Genomic DNA, 27,791 nt, shown 5'->3' with positions numbered 1-27,791 from the left:
GAAAGACTTTGAACATGCAAGGAGAATAGTGGTCTAATTTACCTGTTTTTTTGTAAAAATATTTTGCAGGAAAAACTGTACTGTACAGTAATAGTTTTGTTATTGTCTTTAGGTTAAGACATCTTAACTCATATAAAGAATCATCACAATAAACCAGACCAAGAAATTAAATGCTGTTTGTAACCAACCCTTTTAAGGGTAGGCCTCTTTTTTTTTCTTAATCATCATTACTGTAGATGCTTCTATGGTGTACATATATATGAATGCATGTTTAAACACAGATGTGTATACGCAGTTGTGATAATTGTCACATTTATCCCACAGATACAAGTTATGTATATTTTCCCTTTCAGTGTCTTTTAATTTCTACCTAATACTACTCTTTCAACCTTTCTCAAGCTTTTGGACTCTTTGGTCCTAAACTTTCCCATTGTTTTGTGTTTAATAAATGGCTTTGTTACAAAATCAACAGTTTTGTTTTTCACCATGATTCTGTAAGTGCGACATTTTTCTTATACCGGTATAATTCTCAAAGCATCTGATAATTCAAATGGGTTTTTGTACTTGTTTATCAAGTTAATAAACACCTGCACAATCAGAGTTCAATTAAAAAACAAAATTTTCAATACATCTTAAATAGTTTAGTATCAAAATGCAGTTTTCACATTACGCAGTCTTATATAAGCTAATTTCTTGCTTTTTTTTCAAATAATTAAACATATATTTTTTTTTTTATCATGCAACTCATTTGACTTTACAACATTACATTACATTAGTCAAATCAGCTTCTAGCTAATTAAAAGTACATATGATACTTAATGTCAGTAAAACTACCAGGTATGAAGTTTCTATCTTCTTGTGGAGATGATAAATCAAAAAAATTTTAAGTAAGTAGAAATACCATGCTCACATCTCTCTGAAATTGTGGATTTATCTGGCAATAACATTGCCTATTTACTACATTCCATTGCATTGTAAAAAGTGTTCCGTTTCAAGAGTACACAAAACTCAAATGTATTTATTTCTTGCTTCCGAAGTTCATATGTCATGCACACATTTTACTAGCATCATAACAGTACAAATCACAGCTTTAAGCATTGCTTACATAACATCACTTTACTGTTTTGTGACTGAAAAACAACACACTACTGTATAGTGATGCAAATGATGAAATTATTGCTCAATACTAATGCATGGTTGATATTCTGTGCAGTAAACTTCAGCTTGCATCAAACACCTGTTTTTCTTGGGTTTTTTAAAGGCAGGGATCCAAGTATGGTTGAAAAAGGTACTGTTTACTTGTAGCTGTTGTTAAGTTTTAAATAAATCTATTAGAGACAGATATCAGTGCAAGTTATTCCAAACATTACAGTGACAGGTAAGGGAGAAGAAAGTTAATCAGTACCATCTACCACCAACTGATGGGCTACTCAAATCAACTAGTGGGATTTTACTCTTATAATGCAATCATGGCCACAGAGACTGGAGTACAAAAAAGTTTGAATATAAACTACAATTAATTATGAATATCAAGTAAACCAGGAAAAAATCCTCTGACTACAGAATATCAGCTGAGTATCCTTGCTGTTCATGGTATTTTCAGCCCTCATCTCAAGAGTATATGACAAGATTAAGTCTGCTTTGTGAATCATTAATTACCAAAACAAAACTGTCATACCTAAAGCTCTATGTACCATGTTTATTGCATCTGAGCAAAGCAGTCACTATTTTCATGATTCCAATCAACCCAAACTCTCAGGTCCCGTATGCAATAGAATTTGCTGAGACCCATAAGATTTAACTACTAGGTACCAAATATGCACTGCTGAATACCCCAAACACAAGGCAAGCACAAGTACTTTGGTTAAAACTTTGTACCATAACAAACTAAATAGAATAACATTTGCACATAGCTGTCCACAATTAACTTCAAACAGATTTCACCAATAATAATATATTGCAAGAACATAAAGCCATGTGAAAGTACCGCATGACAAAAGCTTTCACCTTGGGTAGACCAAAGTGCACATCACAACCTTTCAGAGTTGCATTCAAAATTTAAACTACTTGATTTCAACGTACGTGAATAAACTCCATATCAGGCCGTAGATAATAAATCAAAGTTTAGTATTATATAGACTTTAATTTCTTAATTTATAAGGAAATATCTAAAAAAATTCTAAACCTCTCCTAAATGAGAATTGTGATATTTGTCATTTATGCCTTCCCTTTTCTCTAATTTTTAACCAGCCCTCTAAGAAATTTGAAATTTATTTTATTCTAGTCAATTACCTGTGACCTCAGTGCATTAGATTCACATGTGAAGTATTTATTACATCATAACTGCATCCTGAAAATGGAGAAAAATAAAGTTCTCCATGATGAGAAACAGGACAACCATGAACCCTACTGCAAATCTATATGCACACAGTATAAAAATTTCATGAAGTTGGAGGTTCCACATCATGTAAAAAGAAAGTTTTTTCCAGTATCATACATATAAGCAAGAGTATTATATGTCTACTTGTTATGATATTTTCATCACCCATGAAAAGCATAATTTACATAGTCTTCAATCTTTAGTTACAGAGCAACAATATAGAAAATCACACTCCTCTTGCCATGTCCATCTGTCACATTCTCTCTTTCAGAATTTGCTGAAAGCTCTCTCTGACATTTAAGACTATATTATTTAGAATAAGTTTGGCTTGCTATTGATTTCATGTAAAATGATGTATTTTATTACATTATTGCTTGTACACAGAGTTATTTATTTCCTTCAAGTTCAAATTTTACTATCATGGAAAATACATCAGTGAGCTTAGCTGTATTTATAACAGTTAGAAAGTCACATACTGTCATAGTATTGGAATACTGTTTCCTATTTGTATGTTATTATTCTATTTTTATGTTTCTGTACAATTTGCAGTCATTCCAAAAAGAAAACAGGGGAAATTTATAATTATTTCCTAATTTTTTTTCATAATGATTACGAGGTTGGTGAAATCAACTGACTTCATATAAGGTTAGGGTAAACAAATAACAAAGGTTCTTTGAAAATATAACAAAAAACATTTTATATTTATTTAGGAAGTTTTAGAGGTTATGCAAATGATAAATAACTGGAAATTTTCAGATGAAGAAAAATATTTTTAATCTTATTAAAAATTGCTTTGCACTCATACACAGAAACAATATATACTGCCAACTGAAAGTAAGATTTTTCATTGAACAATTAACGTGCTATTTTCCACTTGCAGAAAGTAAATATTTAGTGTACATTGTAAATAAAGTTCTTCACTGAAAATGAAGTGCTTTTTTTTCTTCTTTTTTCTAGTTTATTAAATTTTGCCTATTGAACCCTTGAAGAATTAAGAATCTGAGATCCTTGACTGTAGAACCCTAACAAGAAGCCTGTATTTTAAGAATTAATACTATACATTAAAACTAATACCATAGATAATTGTCATACAATGCAAATTGATTAAAGTTAAATAAATACATAGAACCTATTCAACTTAGTATGATGCAAGTTTTTTACATGGGTAAGCATCAGGTACAGCAGTATGGCAGAAGTGGGCAACTAAATAACTTCTTGATTGTTTATTCCTTTCAATATGTTTGTGCCTATGGCTTTACAAAAATCAAATTTGTAACCAATGGCACTAGAAACCCTGAGGTGTAAGCCAAAATACTGGGTTAAGTAAAACAATATTTTTCTTAAGCCATTTATCTTTCTTCAAAATGGCTTCAATCCTTTAGTTAGCATCAAAACTTAAAAAAAAAAAAAGATGTGTGTCTTTTGAAAGTTGCTTCTCAGAGTCAAGTTCAAGGCACTGTTGCCAGTAGGAAGCAAATATTTTTTGAATTAATATTGTGAAAAATTGCTTGAATTTTTGTAAACAGCATATTCTAGAAACTTGTATGTTTTTCATGTTTAAAATTACTTTTTAAAATCATAGTATACAAGATATTTTTTTATCAGACATTTGCCAGTAGCACTCAGCTTTAGGCCTAGACATCATGCATAAGTGAAAAAGGGGGAACATGGAGTACAAATAAAACTTGCATGTTGAAAAATGAAAACATCTGGTCTGTGCAAGTAATTATTTCTCACATTACAAATCCACTATTTATTCTTCACACTTGTTTTTAATAAATCTAGAACCTTATTTAGTAGAACAAAATATCTAAATGCACAGGTAAATATGATTGTAAATGTTTTAATGATGAAGAAATGGCCCTTTTTTACCATCAATGTAATAAAACTTATTATATCCAGTAACATACAAAAACATCTAAACTACCTGTGTAATTTGTTATTACTAAAGATATGTTTGATAAATTTCTTCCACAAAAATAATTATTCACTTACGTGCATGGGTACACGCAAAACTTTTAAGCATGATAAAATAGAGACATTTCTATGTTAAGTGCAGGTAGTTCTATATGTATTCATATGAAACAAATTTTCAACCAAGGCAAAAAGCTAAAATTCACATCCACATGGTGGAGGGCCCAGTATACATAAAAAGTTAAAAGATTAACTTCTTTTATAAGGTATAAATGATAGAAAGGGAAAATTCATGGAATGATATCTATGGGGGGGAATAGTAGGTCATCATTTAATGGGAAACCATATCAATCTCAAACACAGAATACTCTATTTTTTTCAATTGAGCTGGAAGAGTGAAAGGCAAAACCAAAGGAATCTCCTACATGGTGCTAAATTGTTGCAGAGGGAGAATGTGATTAAAGATGCATTACAGAGTCACTTAAAGCAGTTTCATATAGTGTTAAAGAGTTAGTATGGTTTCACTAAGGGAAGCCTTGTTTAATAAATCTTCTGACATTATTTGGGAATATTACTATAAGAATTTATATAGGAAATACTGTGGATTTGGTGTACCTGGAATTTCAGGAAGCATTTGTTATGTTGCCTCACAAAATAATTGTTACAAAAATTAGATCTGTAAATGGGGGGTAAAATGTTATTAAATTGGACAGAAAATTGGCTGGAAAGTAGAGAGTAGTAATAAATAGAATTTGATCTGACTGGATCATAGTCACAAGCAGTGCTGAGTTCTCTACTGTTTGTAAATTATATTAATGATATTGACTCCAAAATGACTAACAAAATTTTGAAGTTTGCAAATAATATTAAGATTTTTGGGATGGCTAACTATACCAAAGATGTAGCAGACTTACTAGAATATTTATTTTATTTGATGCATTAGGCCAATATATGACAGATGATATTCAATTATCCGAAATGTAAGGTGATGCATGTAGGTTTTCACAATTCAAATTATTGTTACAATTTAAATGAGAATACATTAAATACTGTGGATGAAGAAAACAATTTTGGTATTATGTTGAAAAATCACTTAAGTTATATAAAAAGTGTATTGTAGCTAGCTATAGGGCTAATAGGTTTTTGGGTATCATCCATAGAATACAAGACAACAGATATTGTTTCACTGTACAGATCACTTGTAAGACCTCAGTTAGGGTAATGTGTACAGATTTGGGATCCCTTCCTCAAGAAAGACATTGATTTGTGGGAAAAGGTTTAGAGAAGAGCCACTGGGATGGTGAGATTGTCCTATGAGGAGACTAATACTCCCAAACTTGATTTTTCTGGAGAGAAGGGTCAGAGAGGATTTGATTAAGGTGGTTAAGATTAATAAGGGAATAGATGACGTAGATCCAAACATTTTTGTGTTCAGCAGTGAAAACAATAGGACAAGGGATCAAATTCAAAGTTTGGCAGCATAGGAGTCATCTGCAGTTTAGATAGTATTACTTTTCAAAACGGGTGGTTGGCTTTGCAAACAAGCTGCCTTAAAGGTGGTGGAGGTGGAAAACTCAATTCATGTAAAGCTGAGTAATAAGATGTGATTACAGTTGAGAGATGATTGGCGATGGGCTTGTAAGTTCCTCTTTGTCCCTTGGGCTGGCAAAGCGTATGTATGTAGTAAATCTGAGGCAATAAACCAAGCACTACAGTTTGTGAAAAATACATAAAATGCTTATCATAATAAAAAGATGTAGTGATGAATCATGCCTGACATGCAACCAGAGGAGAATATAAGATCCAACAAGTTTGGCATAATCACTGTTAACAGTCTTGATCTTAGTGTAGGGGTAGGCCTACACTCCACCCTACTTTCAATCAATAGGTGCATCCATTTAGTCTCGCACCAGTGTGATTATACTAAGGGGGGGAACTCTCCATATTAATTTCTCTAATAGCTTCTGACTAAGGAAACAAAGATTCTTCAATTATTTTACTAGAAGAAAACAGGATGGAGGAACCTGTATATCAGAGAACACCTAAGAGGTTTGTGGACCAAAAAGAAATTTTCCATTATTTGCATAACATCCAACATTGATAGACTTTGCAAAGGGTTACTATACATAGGAACAGTAGGTACTAGCCAGGTGTAAAAGCAGCATCATACAGTACTTTCACTAGATAAAACAGTGGGCATTAAGCATAAACAGATGGGCTTAATACTTTTTTTTTTTTATCCTCCATTCTTTGTGGTTCTCATGGGAGATCTGTGAGGCAGCAATGGTCACATGGTTAGTTCCACTATCTCCAATACATACACATACATATATAGTCTGAGATGATTCTTTTTTTGTTGAATTTGGAAAGAATGGAGAATGCAGCATAATGTAACTAATGTAGCAGAAAGGTGTCAGGGGAAAGATGTGTTGTTTATATCACCACCTACAATACTACATACATCCAGGAGATGCTAACAGCTAGGTTCAAGAGGAACCATAGGATGATAAACTATATGGTGAATGACATGTGGAAGATGAAAAAACCACCTCCACCACAGGAACATATAAACCACATGGTTTGTTTAACCCAACTGGTAAAGGTAGAAGATACATTATGAGAACAAAAGTAATCTTATGAAAAAACAAAACATTTTGTCAATTGCTTTGAAACGGAGTAATGTGAGAGAACAACAAACTGCTCAAACAGATAAAAGGAAATTATCAGAGTCTGAATCAATGCAGAGAGAAAAAATGGAAAGAAGGATGCTTGAAGAAAACACCAAAGTGTCCCAATGGGTAAGGCAAGTTTTGAGGAGAAAGGAGCAGTCTGGTAGAGGTATCCAAGGCAAAAATATCAGTCATGTCTCCAACAGGTGAGAAGAAAATGCATGTTGTAAGAGAAAGATGGTAGAGGGAACAGATGGCTTAAGTTTGAATGGAAGACATAAGAGTTTTGATAGTTTTGTTAACTAAAAAGAAGTTCCAATCCAAAACAGTAACTGGATGAGAATGCTGACTGGTTAGGGAAGCCTTCAATAAGCCTATAAGAACCACAGAGAGAAACAAAAAAAAAGACAATGTGTAAGAAAAAACAACAAAAGTTTACCAACAAAGCAGCACTGTAACCAGCAGTTGTACATAAGAATAGACTGCCCTAGAAAGCCATGTAAAAAAGGAATGACATAAGAATGATCTAGAGGAAGGAAGTAACAAATGGACCAGCAGTGAAACTACAAAGTTGATAGTCAATAAGAACAAATGAGAAAACAGACTACACTTAGTAAAACTTGCCCATCTTGCCAGGGACTGAATAAAAACCAAATGATAAGATAATAGTGTGGTACACTATGAGGGAAAGATATCCAGGGCTGACATAAAAAAGAACCTATGAGATGGAAGAGATAAATATTCCAGGCTTGTTATGAAGATAAGAAGCTATAATCACTCTTAAGCTGGCCAAAGAGGGACAATGAGAAGAACCCAGTAAGGGGTTCAATGAACTAAAAACTACACCTAGGAAGAAATAAAAAAAAAGAAGATAGGTATACAAAAAGTAGATGAAATAATCCAGATTTAGAGAAAATACTGCCACAATCACAGAGTTTGGGAATGGTGACTAAAAGGATGGATGGTTGTTGTGGACAAGAGTTTCAAGCACACTGATAAGAGGACTTCAAAATTGGGGAAAAAAAAAAAACTAGAGAAAAAACATGGAGATGCAAAGACAACTGTGTTTGAATAATTTGATTTAGATGAGACAACTTATCCACCACAATATTTAAAGCTCCCAAAATATGGAAGATAATTAATACAAAACATATTCGCAGGCCAATTGAAATGTTCACATATCAAAAACACTGAAATCAAACATTGTTCCAAAACACTGAAAAGGGTGAAAGTAGAGAGAACTGCACCTCACCTGGTCAGAGGCATCCATGAACAGGTGTAAGACTGTGCAGAGTGGAGGAAGATTGATTTACATACTGAAAGGGACTCAATACTTAGGAGCCTGGTCAGATAACCCAAATGAGTAGACTTCCAAAACAGAGGTTATAACAAATAATGCCTTGCAGGACAGGTCTAGAAGTTATCAAATGTCCATATAGTGTTGGAAATGCAGACCTAACAATGACATCAGAATGTAGTCCCAAAACAGGCAGTTATGAGCCCTGAATGAAAAAGAGAGCTCTTGAGAGAAAAATCTGTATGTTCCAAGGGTCTCCTAAAAACTGAGTCCACAAGTGGACATAGTGAAGAAGCCAAGCTCTCACAAGAAAAAAATCTGAGATGATTCTAGAACAAATGATCACTAAGCATTATGATGCCTAGCCTCTAAGGAGGGAATTCAGTGAGGATCCACAGGATGAGGAACTCCCCCAAAGGTCTGCATACAGGAATGGCATCAATTGAAAGCTTTCAGAGTAGTAACACAGAGCATTCAATGAAATGGTAACAAGAACAGCAAACTAAGAAAGTGATTTTTTTTTTTTTTGAATTTTCACAAAGCTACACACTGGTTATTTGTGTTAGCCATCCATAATTTAGCAGTGTAAGATAAGAGGGAAGGCAGCAAGTTACCACCATCCACTGCCAACTCTTGGGCTACTCATCTACTAACAAATAGTGGGATTGACCATCACATTATAACACCCCACAGATGAAAGGGCAAGCATGTTTGGGGTAATGGAGATTCATATCCATGACTCTCGGATTATGAGCCGAGCACCTTAACCACCAGGCCATGCTGGGCCTAAGAAAGTGTGCAAGCAGAAGACAAGAGAAAAAACAACAGTTAAAATACAAAATGGATAAATCTATTGTTGCAAAAAAAAAAAAAAAAGATTCAACAGATAAGAGCACTAAAAAGGATGAGAAATTCCAGAAATAGGATACAGAGAAAGAATCTCAAATTTTGAGAGAACATGACAAATAAGAGTCAACATGAAACAGACTGAAAAAATATGAAATAATCAGGTGATGGTAAAGAATGGAAGAAATCTTCCAAGTTAAGGTGCATTCAAGAAACTCTTCCACAAACCAGCAAAAATGACTGGAGTAAAGAAATAAGTGTCACATACATCTATTATTAAAGGATAAATGTTAATGTTACCTGACCATTATCAGGATAGAAGGCAGTTTGTAAGACACTTTTCACAGATGCTCAAACACAAAGCAGGCTCAGGAGAAGATATGGAGGCAGGAGACCACAAGTTTTGGGTATAAAATAAACTAATGAACTATCCACATGATATACGTTGATGGGGTAGCACTAATCAATGTTTCAGGAGCTCAAATTGTTATTGAAAGAAATGACACTTCCTACAAAGGATAATCTACAGCTTGGAGCATTTCAGAGACATGAGAATGAAAATCTATTCAGTGTGATCCCTCAAACCAAATTGAAGGTAAGTAGTATGTCTGATGTATCTAGAGTGCTTAAGCTATTATTACTGTATTGATGAAAACTGCTATTAAGTATAAAAACCTGAACACTTGGTTACTAATAATGAGGAATAATCCTGTCAAAGAAATTATACCACACTCACAAACATGTCCTAAAATCTCATAATATGATTAAGAGAAAAAATCTAATTAATCCAAAAGAAAAAAAGTATTGAAAGCTCTAACAAAAATTAAAAAAACTGGTACTGTTTTTTCTGGAATTAAAAAAAAAGACAGACATACAAAATTTTCAATTTACCTGAAAGTTTAAAATAATGTGCAAAAATTCCACAACTTATAATGAAAAATAAAAACCTTTCTAAATAATTGTGGTGCCAGGAAAATGATGGGTCTTTGGTATATATTAGGTTGTCCAGAAATAAATGTTGTTTCTGAACTGCACAGTTTGGAAAAGTATAAACCATTGTTGTTAAACATGCTTTAATCAAAGTAAGCACCATTTGCTTCAACACACTTTTATCAATGTTTAATGATGTTGTTTATGCCTCTGCTGTAGAAATCATGGAGTTCATTGACCATAGAAACTGATTTCCTCAGCAGGGGGCATAAACAGCATCATTACACATCATTCTCAATTTGTTCAATCTTTGGAGCACCATGAATGATAGGTCTCATAATGCCTATTTTATTGATCTTCAGTCAGCTCTTGCAGAACCCACTTATCCAACTTTTTTGTCTTTCCAATCACACTCAAGTTGGTTGGATATGCTTGATTTGCTTTTGCCTAACTTTTCTGTAAGCTCATATACTGTTGTACGAGGGTCTGTTTCAACTACTTCCCTTAATGTGTTTTCATCTAAGGATGGCTTCCTTCCATTACCTTTGTGGTCTTCAAGACTTTCATCTCCATGTTAAAACCTTTGGAACCAACACTAAACTGTACATTACGTAACAGATCCATGACTGAATGCCTGGTTGATGTTCGTGTAGTTTCAATAGCTTTTTGTCCAAGTTTAAGGTTGTAGAGGAAAATCAGACAAAAGTCCTTCTTGTCCATGTTGCCTTCAGTGTTGCAAAACTTACTCTGAATAGAGTTGAAACAGCAGACAATTAAAACACTTTGTAAATGACAATCATTGGATTTAACCAACCAACGATAAGTTACTCAATATTCAGCTTCTAAATGTCATTGTGACAATTCCGACATTTATCTGTGGGAAACCTGATACAATATACTCAAGATGATTAATGCACACAGAAAATGTATTATTCTTCTCTTAATGGAAGGCTATAGTCACTAACAATGACTAAATGAAAGACTGGTGTAATACACTTTATGATATGTGGAAGTTCCAGTTATAGTTTTGGTGCATGCTTTAAAAACATTTCCAGCAGTGTCACAAATTAATAGCTTTCAGTTCTATGGAGAGGAAAGTATCATTCCTATGGACGTGATCTTCCGAACTTATATCCAACTGAAGTTAAATGGTGCAAAATTACAAACTGTCACTTAATACAATAATAATCATCAACTGCTTGTAACACTAAATGTTTTCATAATGATGGTTTTAGAAAACTCTTGATGATTTTAATAGTTGACATAGGTGTAGGAACTTTAATGTAAAAAACCTGTATTGAAATGGAAGGCAATTAAAACCTACAGAATCCAAGGGAACTAAGATGTGATTATTCAATTTTGGAGCAATCAAAAGTATTGCATATGAAAAGCCTGCAGAAATAATTAAAGCATGATGGTAATGTTTAACAACTAAATGAAGAGGAACATCATATATAAAATTTATTTTGCAAGTTGATGGTGAGAAATCACTGTTGTGTTTTCCTAGTGGAAAATTATGTTACATTGATAAAGAAAAGGAAAGCATGTAAGCTGGACTACCTTCAGTTTCCTATAACTATCAAAGAACCAAAGCTAGTCCTACAAACTATGTACTGTTCAGATCTATATCTATATTGCACATTTAAAATACAAAAGATCCCATTATAAAGGGTGTTCATAAACTATCTATTTGAAAATTAATGATTTTTATTTATAATGATGAATGTGCAAGGACGTGATAATTTTAACACTATGTATTAAAGGAAAGAAATACACAGAAATCAGACAGGAGGTTGAAAGAAAGTTGCACAAGCCTGGTTCTGCAAACAATACATAAATTGCCTAATAAATTCAAAACAATAGGATCTGTCTATGATAAGTCAACATCTGGATCCTCAAGTGTCTCTGAGCATGTTGTGAATGCAGTAAGAAATATTATGGATGAAAAGCCAGGTATGATGTCAACTTGCACTGCATCACATAGACTTGGAATACCCAATTCAGCTAACCACTAAATGTTGAAATCACATTTAAATAAGAAAACCATCATCTTCAGGAGTTACATGACCTGCATGAAGAGGATTATCCACAAAGAAGCACAATTTTCAGTGATGAAGCAACTTTCCACATGTGTTAATTGTCATAACTCTCACACATGAGCTGATCAAAAGCCCGTTGATTTCTCCTATCAGAGGATCTACAATGACTTATTGCAACAACTGTTAACAAAATAACCTCTGAAATGATCCAAAATATGCACCACAATACTGCTGACAGATTTGAGCTCTGTTGAAATATTGATGGTGCTTATGTAAAATAATTTCCATAAGTATACATTGAATGTATGTGTTCTATTGCACCAAGTTTGAATTTTACCCATTTTTCATGTTTTCACTGAACTAGATACTTACTTTATAAATACCCTGCATTAAAGTACCCACTCATTTATCAAATAAGTTCCTCCATTTTATAAAAATTAAAAAAAATATACATTAAATCAGCAGCATGTAATAAATAATATAAATAAACAAATCACTTCTAAGAAGCCAGAGACAAAGAATATTCAAAATAATCCTAGCCTAAACTGTAGGTCTAGTTTCCCCAACATATATTCTATATCTATTCACTGAACACCTCTATCCTATGCCTTCAGAAAACCTAACATATTGTTAAGATAATAAATTGATGATTATGTGGTAAAAATGTTAACCGTTTAACATGTATTTATCCATTTAGTGTTTTCAAAAAAATCAATAAGACAAAGTCCTTTATTATTAATGCTGGTTCCTCAATGAAATGAAAGACACAGAGAAAGTGAGCAAGTATATTTTAATTTTTTTTTTGGTAAGTATAATTAATGCGGGTTATACCTGTATCAATATCATTAGTGTAAGCATAAAAAAAAGAAGAAATTACAGGTAATGTATACCAATCTCACACAATTTAACAAAAGTAGGTATTTTGTAACAAGTTTAAAGTCAAAATATTAACAAAACTTTTTTTTTCTCACTAACATTATTATAGCAGAATAAACATTGATAGGACCCTTGTATGTGTACACTCTTGCATATGTTAATTTTCTGTATTCATTTGGAACCTCATCAAATGACAAACAATATGCCATTCCCCACGAAAATACAAAAGAAACCCTCAGGTTTGTATTCTCAAGATGGCTGGTATGGGTATTAAAACTTTAATACCTATGCCAGCCTTCTTGAGAATACATTTTTACTGCAAGTTGGTTTTATCGTCTCTACAAACCTTCAAGTTTGGTTTAGAGAACAATAATTGGATCTCACGACCTTGTATGCTGATTGTACTTTACTTCATTTTTTTACTACTCTTGTATTTCAAACTTATGAAGTTCTTATACTTACCATAGCAACAAAGCTGTAATTCTGCACAATTTGACGAATTCTGTTGAACTCATCCTCCAGGTTATATGCCCATACTTCTCGAATTCCACAAGCTTCATTTGAAAGTGAAGCATTACGACTTCTTTCGTTATTGAAATCAATATGGCTTGAAGGTGCTGGCATTATAACATATGCACACGTATTTCAAGAAACTATGCACACACCCACTTATTCTTGCTTTTCGTCCTGAACAGGGTATACAATTTAAAGTTTTGTGCTCCCTTGAAATAGAATTTATAAACTTTGGCTGAAAGGCTTAGTACACTAAACATTGATTTCCTTGCTGACTGGCAGTATCTTCAACTGTTAAAGAAAAAAAACAAAAACAAAACAAAAAAAAGAGAAAATTGTTTCTTTGTCCAGTTCTTCCTGAAAGCAGAAACAAAAATTATCAAAATTCTTAATGAAGGAAATATAAAAATAAAATATTTTTTTAATCATAAGCATTGTTTACATGGCATCCATCAATTTTTGTTACTTTGCAAAATATTTTAACATTTGGAATTAACATAAAACTTGTTCTTTGTGAAAAATAAATAAAAGCACAAAACCTACAAACAAATAATAAAAAAAACTAAGGTCATAGTTCACCAAAACTTATTAAAAAATAATAAAATATCTAGATGGAGTGTAGAATTTTTTTAATTTAAAATTATAATAGTATAATATACTGGATATGTGATAACAGACCTCACAGTCAATCAACTTTTACTACCAAACATCAATGCTTAAAGTGACACAACAATAATTTTTTTTTAAACGATCACTTACATATTAACTGATTCATAATTAAAAGCAGTTTGAATAGTACAACAGATAAAAATCATGTGTGCTAGTAGTTGACAACTAACAATCAAATCTTGAAAAAAAAAGTGTTTGCAACATGACAGTTTTCTTCATACTTGTATTTCCTTAAAAGATAAAGAATAGGTACAAAAAAAACAACAAGATATCAGCAAGAATACAGATTTTGTTGTACAATTTTATTTACAAGATACATAGTAACAAGTTTTACATGAAACATCTAAATTAATCATTTTTATAACAGGACTTTAAGAAACATACAAAATAAATTTATACTTCATAATAATTTCCAACCTGGTAAAATATGTGGCAGAAACATACCAGGCAATGTGTTGAACAACTGGCACTATGAGATTTGTAAATGTTTAATTATGAAATGTGTAATACAATTGGTAGCTGCAATTCTTAAAATCAATTTATTACAAAAATAGTCGTTAAAACAACCAGAAAGTAACTGCTACTTCATCTGCTTCTTATTAGTGGATGCTTCAGTCTAGAAATATGAGAAAAAGGGTACAAAGAGAAAGATGTTTATGGAAAATGGCAGTGATACTAGCACAATAATATAACTGGTAATGCTAACATAGGGGTCTCACTGATACAAGCTCTGAAATACCACCACCACCTCATAAACAAAAAATAATGTTAAGCATAGGTAGCATTTTTTATTGATCTGGCCTTCATGTTTAGTGTCAATGTGTTTTATGCAAATATAAAACTTTTCAGACTTGATTATAATGCTAAATGTTCTATTATTACTTTCTAAAACAAAATGAATACAAACAAAATAGGAAAACATAATCATAACATCACATCAAACACCATAAAGTATAAACATATCATTATCAAAAACATTTTAATATACGTCATTCAAAATTCCAACCACAGTTTAAAAATTAAATAATAAAGTTGTCTAACTCTTAATAATAGAAATTTGAAAGTTCTGCTTATAGTTATGCCAAGGGAATTTACAAAAGCGTTCTAAAAAGTGCTTAACTAATTAGGCGATATTACAATTACATTTGAATGCGGTGTTAAATATAAAGTAACTTTTAGCCATTATTTTTCACAGTGATAAAAATCTTTTAGCGTTTAATTTTGTTAAAAGAATAAATTTACGGGAAAAATATCAAAGGAATACGATCGAAGTTCTAGAATTATTCCAATCGTTCTCTATAAGATTTCTTACTTTAATTCTTAGGCCTACCTCAACGAAACGTTATGCTTTGTATGCAAAATTCAGATCAGTAAAATTTTCTTATTTAACTAAACATGCGTACTTTTTAATGCTGTGTATTATTTTGAACTGTAACTTACAAATTAAAGGTGTCCAATAAAGGAATAACAAATTTAATCAACGTTTAGCAACTTTTAAAACCTTTTCAGGGGATAACAGTAACACTATTATTAACTTACGTCTGACTCTGTGAGCATAAAACACTAATAATAAATCGCCAAACTTTAACACCCACCTATACAAAATTTTCTTATGAATTTTTCTTTCAATCCTTTTACCCATTTATGAAGTAAAGACAACAACAACAAACAAATCCAAAATTAAAAGTAAGAAAATAGTCCTTTTAAGTTTGATAATATATTGTATTTCCAGAAAGTAGTTTGTAACGTATAGATTAAGGAGTTCAACCTATTTTGGTTTGGTTTGTTTTGAATTTCGCGCAAAGCTACACGAGGGCTATCTGCGCTAGCCGTCCCTAATTTACCATTGTAAGACTAGATGGAAGGCAGCTAGTCATCACCACCCACCGCCAACTCTTGGGCTACTCTTTTACATTTTACGAATAGTGGAATTGATCGTTACTTTATAACGCCCCCACGGCTGAAAGGGCAAGCATGTTTAGTGTGACGATGATTCGACTCGCGACCCTCGGATTACGAATTGAGTGCCTTAACCAGCTTGCCAGACTGGGCTGCTGGTTTCAAACGAAGGAATAACAAATATAATCAGCCCTTAGCAACTTCCAAAACAAATAACTAAGGCTAAAGTTAACAGTAACATGAAAATTTTATATTTGATTCTGTGAGTGTAAAACACTAATAATAAAACGTTTGAGAAAAAAAATACTTATTCGAATACAGCTCCATATCAAACTTTACAGTCAAGGAAAGTTAATATAATGCTAAATTTTAAATCTAGCGAAACCACAGCCAATGGAACGGACTTGGAGAAATCAGCTCCATTAAACCACTCATTTTGTAGTGGTTTAAAATATTTAAAATATGTAGTCTTTTGTATGGCAATGACCCAGCAACACTTTATCTTAGGACTTTCATGGGTTCAAATCTTAAAATTAAATTGTAAATAAAACAAAATTAGTTTAATTAAAAGCGTCGTAAAGTATAGCAATTACCTTAGATCACAATCATGCCTTTATTACAAAATAAAACTTTTAAAATGTTTTGGTTCTTATATAATGATGGCATGACATCTGGAAGCTTCGTGAAATATGAAGAAATCTTATTGCTATATGAAATCAACAGAATTAGTTAGTTATTTACATATGCCATTGAATGAATTAAAGAAAACTAGTTTAATCAGTGAGTCAGTCGGTTGGTTGGTGAGTAAGTTAATTTGGCATTGTATAATCAATAACTTATGAAGTGTAGTAGTCTGCCAATTTTGTGTCACAGATAGAAGAAAAAACTTAAAAGTATGTTTTATTTGTAAGTTAGGCATGTCATCAGTTTTTGAATTTATTTTGGAACTTATTTATGTTAGAACCACCACTAAAAGTTAATAGCGTGAAAAACTTGAATATTATATTCAAATAATTAACTAACTCGTTATAAGTTAAATAAAACTTGAAGAAAGAGGTATAAAATTAGAAGAAAGATAATTAGAAGAGAGAGGCAGAAAATTAAAGAAACATCAAGAAGAAACAGGCCTGGCATGGCCAAGCGCGTAAGGCGTGCGACTCGTAATCCGAGGGTCGCGGGTTCGCGCCCGCGTCGCGCTAAACATGCTCACCCTCCCAACCGTGGGGGTGTATAACTTACGGTCAATCCCACTATTCGTTGGTAAAAGAGTAGCCCAAGAGTTGGCGGTGGGTGGTGATGACTAGCTGCCTTCCCTCTAGTCTTACACTGCTAAATTAGGGACGGCTAGCACAGATAGCCCTCGAGTAGCTTTGTGCGAAATTCCAAAAACAAAACAAAAACAAGAAGAAACTTATACACAAAGGTAAAAGAACAAGAAGAGATGCCTCACAATAATTTAAGACAAAGATACAAAATATTTAAAGATGAATTTAAAACTAAATTAATTTAAGAAACGTTCGAAGAAGCTATTGTAGATGTGTAGAGGAACTATAAAGATAAAATTAAAAAATACAAAAAATATCTGTGGATTGCAGAAAAAAAACAAGATAAAAATGAACACCAAGGACAGAATAAAGCTTATGGAAATGATTTTGTAAATGTAATGAAAACTAATTGTATTTCTCTCTGTTAACCCAAAATTTCAGCTTGAGACATCATATACCATAACACATGGAATAGAAAAACCCTTTTAATCTACAACTGTTACCGAAACTGATGTACAACCAATGACTACAGGTATTCCTGCATGTATTACTTCAATTATTTCATTATCTAATCAGGTTTTAGAAATACGTTTGCCAGTTCAATAAGATTGCAAAATTAAGAAGGTAATGGATTGTAAGATGAAAATATTCTGGGAAGCAAATCAGGATTAGTTTGAAATAATTTCCAAAGTGAATGGTTAGAGTAGTAGTGAACGACATGCATTCCATTTTGATGCTCATTTAAAAGGAACAACTTTATTTCAAATGAGAGCTGTAACAACTACCAAGCATTCGATGAGTGCCTGATCAAATAAGTTTGAAGTGGCACACCAGAAGGAAGTTTCGAAATAACAATAACAGTTTACGAGAAGAGTAAGGGGAGAAGAAATTTAGTCAAACTTAGAAAAGCTTGACCTGCTACCTTGTTTACAAATTTTACATAAAATAACGGATTCATTGTCACGTGTTCAATTCATATGTGCAATGGTTGATAAGGGTATTTGAAAGTGGCTAAAGCAAAAAAAAAGATATGGTTTTTAAATGGAACTTAAAAGATATGGTTTTTAAATGGAACTTTTTTGTATAATTAATTTTTTGATATCGCAAATAAACAATTAAAGGCAACATATAAAATTTATAGTCAGCACATCAAACTGTATGGAAAATAAATTCTCCTTCATAATAGTTTTGTGATGTACTAAGGTAAAACTGATTTTTTTTAGAATGATGGGATAGATTTATAGAAAACAGGAGGCCAAACAAGAAATTAATTTTGAAATAATTCTGTATTTCTATGAATATTTGAATTCGTGAGAATGCAAAAAAGTGATTGAATACTATGTTAAATACAACAGTACAATATTTATTATAACACAAAGACACAGACACACATAAAATGTTTATATTTGGTTTGGATGGGATATTTTTTGTACTTGATTGAAACTATTTCTTCCACTGATCAGGTCAAGATCATCTGCCAGACTATTTAAACGTAATGTATTTTAAACCACAATTGACCCAGAGTGACTAGTGCTGTCCAAATGACTATTCATTTTCATTCAAGAATAGGGGAAGCTGTGATACTGAGATATCATCTTATCTATCACTGGAAGACACTGGTGTCTATATTATTGTACAAAGAGCAGTACTATAATTGTAACTTACATTAGAAGAACAGATGTGACCTCACCAGAATGACAAGGAAAGAAAGGCAGCTAGATTGTAGTCTAGTTAATGACTTTTTGACCAATTTATATATGAAAGCAACATGTACATAGAAGTAACTGATAAATTTAGGATACAACTATATGTGAACATTTTAACAGAAAGTAAATAAGATAATGATATACCACACTTTTCCTCTTTCCCTTACTTTAAGCTTGTTCTCAGACAGAGAATTGATACTAATTTTAAGATAAATAAACCTCAACAAGTACACACACCACGGGGTACGGTAGCTTTCTCCATCGTCCTTGTAAACTCTTGCACAAACATAACCTTCATGTCGTGTCCTAAAGCATAACGCTTTTTCCCAATTGCTTCAGCATATCCAGCTGTTAGCTGAACATCAACCTGCAATTGACTGGGATTCTATCCAGGCGGAATGTGTCTAAATTTGCATCTACTTATATCACTTAAGTCTGAGAAATTCAGCACCGAATTTTACATTACATCTTGGAATGAGACATAATTATCGGGCTGCTTTACTCGAAAAGTGGAATTTGACCATTACTTTCATGATGCATTACTCAAGCTTCTGAAATGTGATGCGCGATTTTGAGATGGTGTGACAGGAATCATGGACATCAAGATTCACAGTCTGGCATTCTAATCATTTAGCCCTGCCCGTCTCATGATTAGTATGCGCTGATTGATTAATTGGTTTCCATTAATATTAACAATATTTTCGGACAATTTTTTTCATTCCGAAAAACTACTTTCACCCTCCGTAAACGCTAGAGTTTCATCGGGTATGTCTAGAATAATTTTCAAAGTGATGATATGTATATACATACAATTCCTTGCAAATGTATTCACCTCATACCAGTAACGTATCATTTTGATGAAATACAAATAATGTAAACAATTTTTAACGAACTTGTTTTATTGAAAACTCTAACGACCAAACGTAACATTGTTATGTGTGAAGGAAGTCGAATGTCAATTAAACTTGTAAAGGAAATATTATAATTGAAACTTACTGATTGCATAAGTATTCATCCCACCTACGTCAGTACTTGGTGGAAGTTTGGTTTGTTTTGAATTTCGCGCAAAGATACATGAGGGCTATCTGCGCTAGCCGTCCCTAATTTTGCAGTGTAAGACTATAGGGAAGGTAATTAGTCACCACCACTCATCGCCAAGTCTTGGGCTACTCTTTTACTAACAAATAATGGGATTGACCGCGCAATATAACGCCCCCACGGCTAAAAGGACGAGCATGCTTGGGGTGGGACTGGGAATTAAACCCACTACCCTTAGGTTACGAGTCGAGTACCTTAAATATCTAGCTTGTTGGAAGTCATTTTAACAGTAATTCGTGCTGTGAGTCGTTTTGGAAAGGTCTCTACCAGCTTTGCACAATAAGATGGTGTAATCTTTGTCAATTCTTCCTGGCAAAATTTCTCTAATTCTGACAGATTCTTTGGGATCATCGACAGACTACATTCTTCAAGTATCGTCATAAATGTTCTTTTGAATTCAAGTCAGGACTTTGATTGGGTCATTTCAAGACATTCACTTTTTATTTTAAAATCACTACGGTGTGGCTTTGGCTTTGTGTTTTGGGTCATTGTCCTGCTGAAATATGAATTTTCGATCCATTTTAGGTTCTTGGCTGACTCGAGCAGGATTTTTTCTCGGATTCTTTACACTAACCATATTTTCCTTAATTCTGACAAATTTTCCATTCTCTGCTGGTAAGAAGCGTCCTCATAACATGATGTTGTTATAACAAAGCTTGACAGTTGGGATGGTTTTGACTGGGTGATATGGTTTGTTGGGCTTTCACCAGATTTAACATTTCGACACCATAAAGCTCCATTTTTATCTCGTCTGACAACAAGATCTTGTTGCATCTGTCACATGTATGCAGTATTATTTACATACGTTTTTACAATATTCGTACGAGATTTAAGAAGATTATTTTTCAGTAGCGACTTTTTTCTTGCTACGTGTTCATATAGACCAGCTTTGTATAGAGACCAGGATATTGTTGATGTATGAACATTGATTTCCATCTCAGACATGAAACTTTACAAATCTTTCAAAGTTACTGTTGGCTTTACAGTGGCATCCCTAAACAGTTTCTTACTTGCCTGGATGTTTAGTTTAGAGGAGGGGAAGCACATCCCACTTCTTAATGATAGACTTCATCATAGTCAACGTGATAATCAGCATTTTTGAAATTTTCTTGTAACATTCTTCTGCTTTGTGTTCTCTACCACTTTATTCATGACTTGTTTGGAAAGCTCCTTGGTCTTCATGGTTGATTTGTCGTATAACAATGTACGTTGTGGCTTCAGCCAATGAATGTAGTCTGAAATCAAGTTAATTTAATTTGATAACACAGAAATAGAGATCATAACGCTAATTTTTGAACTTTCAAACTGATCTTTTGCACCTGAACTAATTTAGGATTGTCGTAGCAAAGCGGCTAAGTACTTATGCAATTGAGAACATTCTAATTTTATTTTAAAATTTAAATGACTTAAATAATATGAATTTTTTTAGATTTCTCAGTTTCGAGTAAATTGTGTAGATTCTAAATATAAATTTCCATTTTAAAGTTTTAGTAAAAATAATTCAGATGATAAAAAAGATAACTTTGCATGGAGTGAATAATTTTGCAAGACACTTTATAATAATAATAATAATAACAATAATAACAATAATAATAATAACAATAATAATAATAATAACAATAATAATAATAACAATAATAATAATAATAATAACAATAATAATAATAATAAACGTGTTTTCTAGAAAGTTTATGTAGCAATGATTAATTTGTTTTCATAGTATAGCTGTATATATTTAATTACTGTTTTTTTGTTGTGTTTAACTAGCATATTTCCTCAATAATCTCCCCGTTGCATCAAACATGTGCAACGCCGTGGGGGCGTTAGAACGTTAAGGTAAATCTCGCTATTCGTGGTAAAAGAGTAGCCCATGAGTTGGCGGTGAGTGGTGATGACTAGCTGCCTTCCCTTTAGTTTTACAATGCTAAATTAGGAAGGATAGCGCCGATAGTCCTCGTGTACCTGTGCGCGAAATTCAAAACAAACAAACAAACAAACAAATACTGAATAGTTGTTTACGTCATACGGGGAGCATAAGTATGGTTTCATTAGTTCCCGGACTGAATGGTAATAAAATATACTCAGCTATAATCACTTTTGTTGCCCATTTTCTTTGTAATATATATAAGATTAAGTTTAACGTTTCATTGAAATATTTACACTGACATGAGAATAACAAACAAAGACACGAAGTAAATGTAAAAAAAGGCATTAGTTTCCTTCGTCTTGTTGATAATTGAGTGTACTACTTCTATTTTTTTTACTTTAAACAATTTTTTTAAATAAACGTTTGACATCAAGCAATAAATAATACATACTTTTCAAAATAGATTTTTATGGTGAACTGTTTGTTTCTTTCTGAATTTCGCGGAAAGCTACACGGGGACTATCTGCACTAGCCGTCCTTAAAGTAGCAGTGTAAGACTAGAGGGAAGGTAACTATCAACTCTTGGGGTACTCGTTTACCGCCACATTTAACGCTCTCAAGGCTAAAAGGGCAAAAATATTTGGTGTAACTAGGATTTGAACCCGTGACCCTCAGATTGCGTATATATATATATATATACTGTTATACATAGATAGATACAAATTTGATCGAATTGAACACCCTAAAATAAGGTTCTATAATAACAGTAGCTTTTCCTCGTTTCAATTGGAGCATAATAACACCAGCTTTGCTATACGATATGTACATCTTTGTATGGATGTAAAGTTTCAGTGTTTATGTGGAAATAATCATATCTTTTAAGCTGCATGCTATGTTCACACTATTATCTCCCCATAATATATACATGAAGGCTCTAACGAAACTGGTAATGCAATACACTAAAATCTTCGCTTCGTAACATGTACTTTTATATTAAAGCTAACGTGAATTTGTCATTAAGCAAGTTATTATTGTTTATGTCTAAATGTCATTTAATTACAAATCGTTATGTAAGCTGTTATGAACACAAGTCGACCTAGTATAAAGAAAACTCATTTTGGAGTTTAATCCTCAATGTTTGTGTAACAATAACGAATTTGTGATCAAAGTATAGTTCTATATCATTAATTACTGTGTTGTTGTTGTGTTTTATCACCATAGATTTCCTCAATAGTCGCTTGCGTCATAGGTGGGCTTCAAAAAATCTATGACACGTGTTGGTTTACTTATGAATAATTCACTGTGAGGTAATTACCTTTGTAACTACTTGAACTACGTTTTCTGTCATATGCATTAGAATTAAAAAATGCACCAAGTCGTTTTAAATTTTCGTTCTATGATGATAATAAGAAATAACCGTTCTATATGATACAGTAAATATCAAGATTAATCGCATCCACTTTATATTTTATGCCTAGTGTGATCAATCAACATTTTTAACTAGAAACGGTCAGTCCAATGAAGTATGTTGATTACAAACTGTTTATCAATTAATATTTGAAAATGTTGGTATAGAAAAGCATTTTGGGATGAAAGTATTGTAAACAAATAGGTGTTATTGATTCGCTATGCAAAGAGATAAGCATATTGAAGTTTACTGTCTTTAATAAACCTCATCACATAACGTACGAATATTTTCCCATTATTCAAAATTTACAAAGTGTCATCATTAAATAGCTTTTTACTTCTAGAATACAGTGCCTTGCAAAATTATTCATCCGTTGCAAAGTTATTATATTTTATTACCGTATGTTATTGCAATCATGAAAATTTCAAATGGAACATTATATTTATAATCTACACAATCTACTACAAACTGAGAAGAGTAAAAACATCTTATATTATATAAATAAGTTAGATTTTCAAAGACAATTAAGATATTCTCATTGAATAAGTATTCAATTCCTTTGACACGACAATCCTAAATCAGTTCAAGTGCAAAAGATTAGTTTGAAATCTCATAGAATTAGTATAATGGTCTCTGTATAATCAAAATGACTTGAAAATAAATGCATCTGTTGAAGCCACAACTTACACAGTGACACAACAAATCAACCATAAAGACCAAGGAGCATTTCAAACAAATCAGGGATAAAGTCGTAGAGAAACAGACAGCAGGAGGAGGTTACAAAGAATTTCAAAAATGCTTATTATCCTACTCACTGCGGTGAAGTCTATCATTAAGAAGTGGGATGTGCTCTCTCATTCTCCAAATAAACAGCCAGGCAAGCAAAAAACTGTTTAGGGATACCACTGTGAAGCCAATAGTAACTTTGAAAGATTTGTAAAGTTGAAAGTCTGAGATTGGAGTCAATGTTCATGCATCGACAATATTCTGAAAAATAATCTTCTTAAATCTCGTATGAAGATTGTACAAAAGGTATGTAAATAATAATGCATACATGTGACAGAAGATCTTATGGTCAGACGAGATAAAAATGGAGCTTTATGGTTTCAAATTGTTAAATCTGGCAAGAGTCCAACAAAGCATAGCCCCCAGTTCAAACCATTCCAACTCTTAACTTTCAGAGTTATTGAATACAGGAACACCAACCCCTTTAGTTCATTTCCTTGGTCAATACTAAAACTATTATGCCACAGAATTTCATAAATTTATAAACATTGTTATTAATTTACAAGACAGTGGAGGAGATAAAGATATACAGTCGAAATATAAACAGAGTCACTGGAAATACATTTTATTTGTTTGTTTAGAGTTAAGCACAAAGTTACACAATGGGCTATCTGTGCTCTCCCCACCATGATTATCGAAACCTGGTTTCTAGCGGTTTGAGTTCGCAGACATATTGCTGTGCCACTAGAATTGTATGGTAACTGTTCAGTGTTGTCACATTTCCTTTAGTTAATGCTTTGAACCTGATAATTATATTAGATATTGCAGTACACAACATTTCCCCAAGAATCGGCTAAATTTCTATCATAATGGTATCCTTTAGTTGTGAAGTGGTTGTCGTACTGCAACTCCTGGCAACTATTGGAAATGATTACCGAGAAAAGAGGTGTTAGTATAATAACACTGAAATCTGGAAAATAAAGAATAAGAAATGGTACAACATTAAAATAAAAAAAATGTGTTTCGCTTGAACTTGGTAATAGCTGAAGTGGTCGAAACTTTCTGTTCTTTTATAGATCAATGATTGAAAATAGTGTTTTGCTGGCTAAACTAATTGGTCACTTCATTGAGGGTTTTCCAGTAGCAATTACAACGCTGGAAACCGGGTTTCGATAACCGTGAAGGGCAAAGCACAGATAGCCCATTGTGTAGCTTGATCCTTAACAAATTTTATTGAGGCGCCATTTAGTTTAGAGATGCGCCATCTTTTATTGTGATTATAGTCTGAAATCGAAGTGAAATAAATTTAACAAGATGCAGAAATTGTTTTTAAAAACATTGTCAATGAAAGTGGAAATACAATATTGTACAGTGACACATTTCACAAGAATGTTAAGGAACATTATGGATATATTCTTCTCGTTTATAAAATCACAGAAACCAGTTCTTACTAAAATAACGTTATGCGGATTATTATGTTGCTTCTAGCAACTTGTGTTGTCTTAGGAACACAAGTAGAATCAAATGATTTATGTGGAATTTCCCATATTTGTATTTGACAAAACGGGCTAAAACACTATTATCACGCCACGTTACAATGTTATTTCAATGTCACAGCTTACATTTTGAAACCACATTCTTTTTGGTTTAAAATAGAATTTAAAAGACTGTGGTAATCAATACGCAATAAACTTTAAGAAGAACATATTAAATTTTTTAAAATGATTATTAACAACTCTAAGCAGAAAAAGTAACGTTATAAGACAATTTAATTTGTACCGCAAAAGGTATAATTATAGGCAGGCTGATCTGCATTGTACGTTTACTCCATTAGCAATCACATCAAATCTACTAAATATTTCAAACAACAACAAAAACACCATTTAAAGTTGGATATCTGCTTGATAAATAAACCAGACAACTAAGCTATTGGAAGAGGAATGAGGCAATAATCACTCTTATTCATATAATTACTCTTGTTATATTGTTAATTAGTAGTATTATGAAACTATCAAGTTTCATAGTATTGACCAAGGAAATAAACTGAAGATGTTGGTATTCATGTATTCAATAACTGAAAGTGTCACGGTTAGTTAGGTTTCAGCTTAACCACATTTTTTCGCCTAACAAAAGATTCAGGCTTGCATAAAAAGATGCAGCCATTTGAAAATTCTCTTCGAATACCAACATATCTGATCTAATATTAACATAAGCTACAGTTGACAGACAGAGTTATGTGACATAATATTTTAAAGAAACAGATATATCATTAACATTCTAAAGCTCATTAATAGCTATTGGAAATATTGATTGTGACGACAAATAAACCACAGTTCTGTATATATGGCGTTTATTTTCCTAAAACTTTAACATTCATAAGTACAAGCTTTGTTTTTGTTTTTGAATTTCACGCATAGCTACGCGAGAGCTATCTACGCTAGCCGTCCCTAATTAAGCAGTGTAAGACAAAAAAGAAGGCAGCTAGTCATTACCACTCACCGCCAACGAATAGTGGGATTGACCGTTACATTATAACGCCCCTACGGCTGGAAGGGCGAGCAGGTTTTGTGTGATGGGAATTTGAATCTGCGATCCTTGTATTACGAGTCGAGAAGTACAAGCTCATGTTATAAAAAAATCAAAAATCAGAACATAGGCGTTTATGTTCCATTTGCAGCAAAATTCAGAATATTGCAAGAGAAAGTATTCCCATAAAGCTATGTGGAGCTTTTCAATATTAAAAAAAATGTAGAAAGAGTACTCAGAACAACAATAACAAAGAAAACTAAGTTATGCAAAGAAAATTGCTGTCCCAGCTAGTATCAAAACATTTTCCAACGAAAAGTTTTACACACAATTGTGAAGATCATACTTAGATTAACCCTAATAATCTCACACACATATGTATATTAGAGGTAAGTAACAATAATTTCAATTTTAAAACGTTCTTTTGATCCACTTTCAAAGCTTTTAAAATAATAATTTTTTTGTTAAAGACAAGAATCGTAAACTTTTTCACATCACATCAACAAACCAGTATAAACCACAAACAAACAGAAAGCTCAAGGAACACAATTTTATTCATTTTTCTTCTGTATCAGAACATCTATCAAATAATTTTGTTAACTTTGTGATACTTATATATTTACCTCATAAAATAATAGTGTCGAGAGTGTGTGTTTTTTCTAATAGCAAAGCCAAATCAAGCTATCTGCTATGTCCACCGAGGGGATTCAAATCCCTGATTTTAGTTGTGTAAATCCGAAGAATTACCGCTATACTAGTTTTATTCTCATATGTTTTCGTTTAATTGATAGAAGTGAGATGGAAGGATGACATAAAATGTGTCTTAAAGTATTCATTACGTTATTCAAGATACGTTGTAGGGTGTCTGTGGTCAAAACAACCGTCGGGACACATCGTGTTATTAACAAAGTGATAGTTCAGCAGTTTTCCACTTTCTGTAACTCGGACGGTGGTAATCCAATCATATATTTATTTTTACCCATTATCATATTCTAAGTTTAAGAAAATATGCGGTCTGACTAGATAACGAATAAATATTTGATGTAAAATTCTTATCAATGTTTTAAGTATAGCAATCAATTTGGTCATGAATTTTGATATCATACCTTTAAGTTGCACGTTCAATCTTTTATTTTTCTTGGCCGCACCTTCTTTAGCTTTGG

General features: G+C 32.6%; 1 protein-coding gene across 9 annotated transcripts in view; it reads right to left on the bottom strand.

Moving 5' to 3' along the window:
* The window catches only part of LOC143236862 (CCR4-NOT transcription complex subunit 7-like), a 45,764-nt gene extending 30,032 nt beyond the window's left edge, over positions 1–15,732 (bottom strand). For 4 of the 9 annotated variants that reach the window (XM_076475494.1, XM_076475499.1, XM_076475502.1 and 1 more), the window contains exons 1-2: positions 15,574–15,695; positions 13,414–13,821 (exon numbers count right to left, since the gene is read on the bottom strand). In XM_076475494.1, coding sequence (XP_076331609.1) covers positions 13,414–13,575 — 162 coding nt within the window. In that variant the 5' untranslated portion in view covers positions 13,576–13,821; positions 15,574–15,695. The other 5 variants (XM_076475495.1, XM_076475500.1, XM_076475498.1 and 2 more) reach the window with 5 other exon arrangements.
* Between the last annotated feature and the right edge of the window lie 12,059 nt (positions 15,733–27,791).

The sequence above is a fragment of the Tachypleus tridentatus genome, chromosome 13 (genome assembly GCF_004210375.1).
Source record: "Tachypleus tridentatus isolate NWPU-2018 chromosome 13, ASM421037v1, whole genome shotgun sequence".
Classification (NCBI taxonomy): Eukaryota; Metazoa; Arthropoda; class Merostomata; order Xiphosura; family Limulidae; genus Tachypleus; species Tachypleus tridentatus.
The sequence above is the reverse complement of the archived record's forward strand: the minus strand, read 5'-3'. Positions and strand labels throughout refer to the sequence as shown.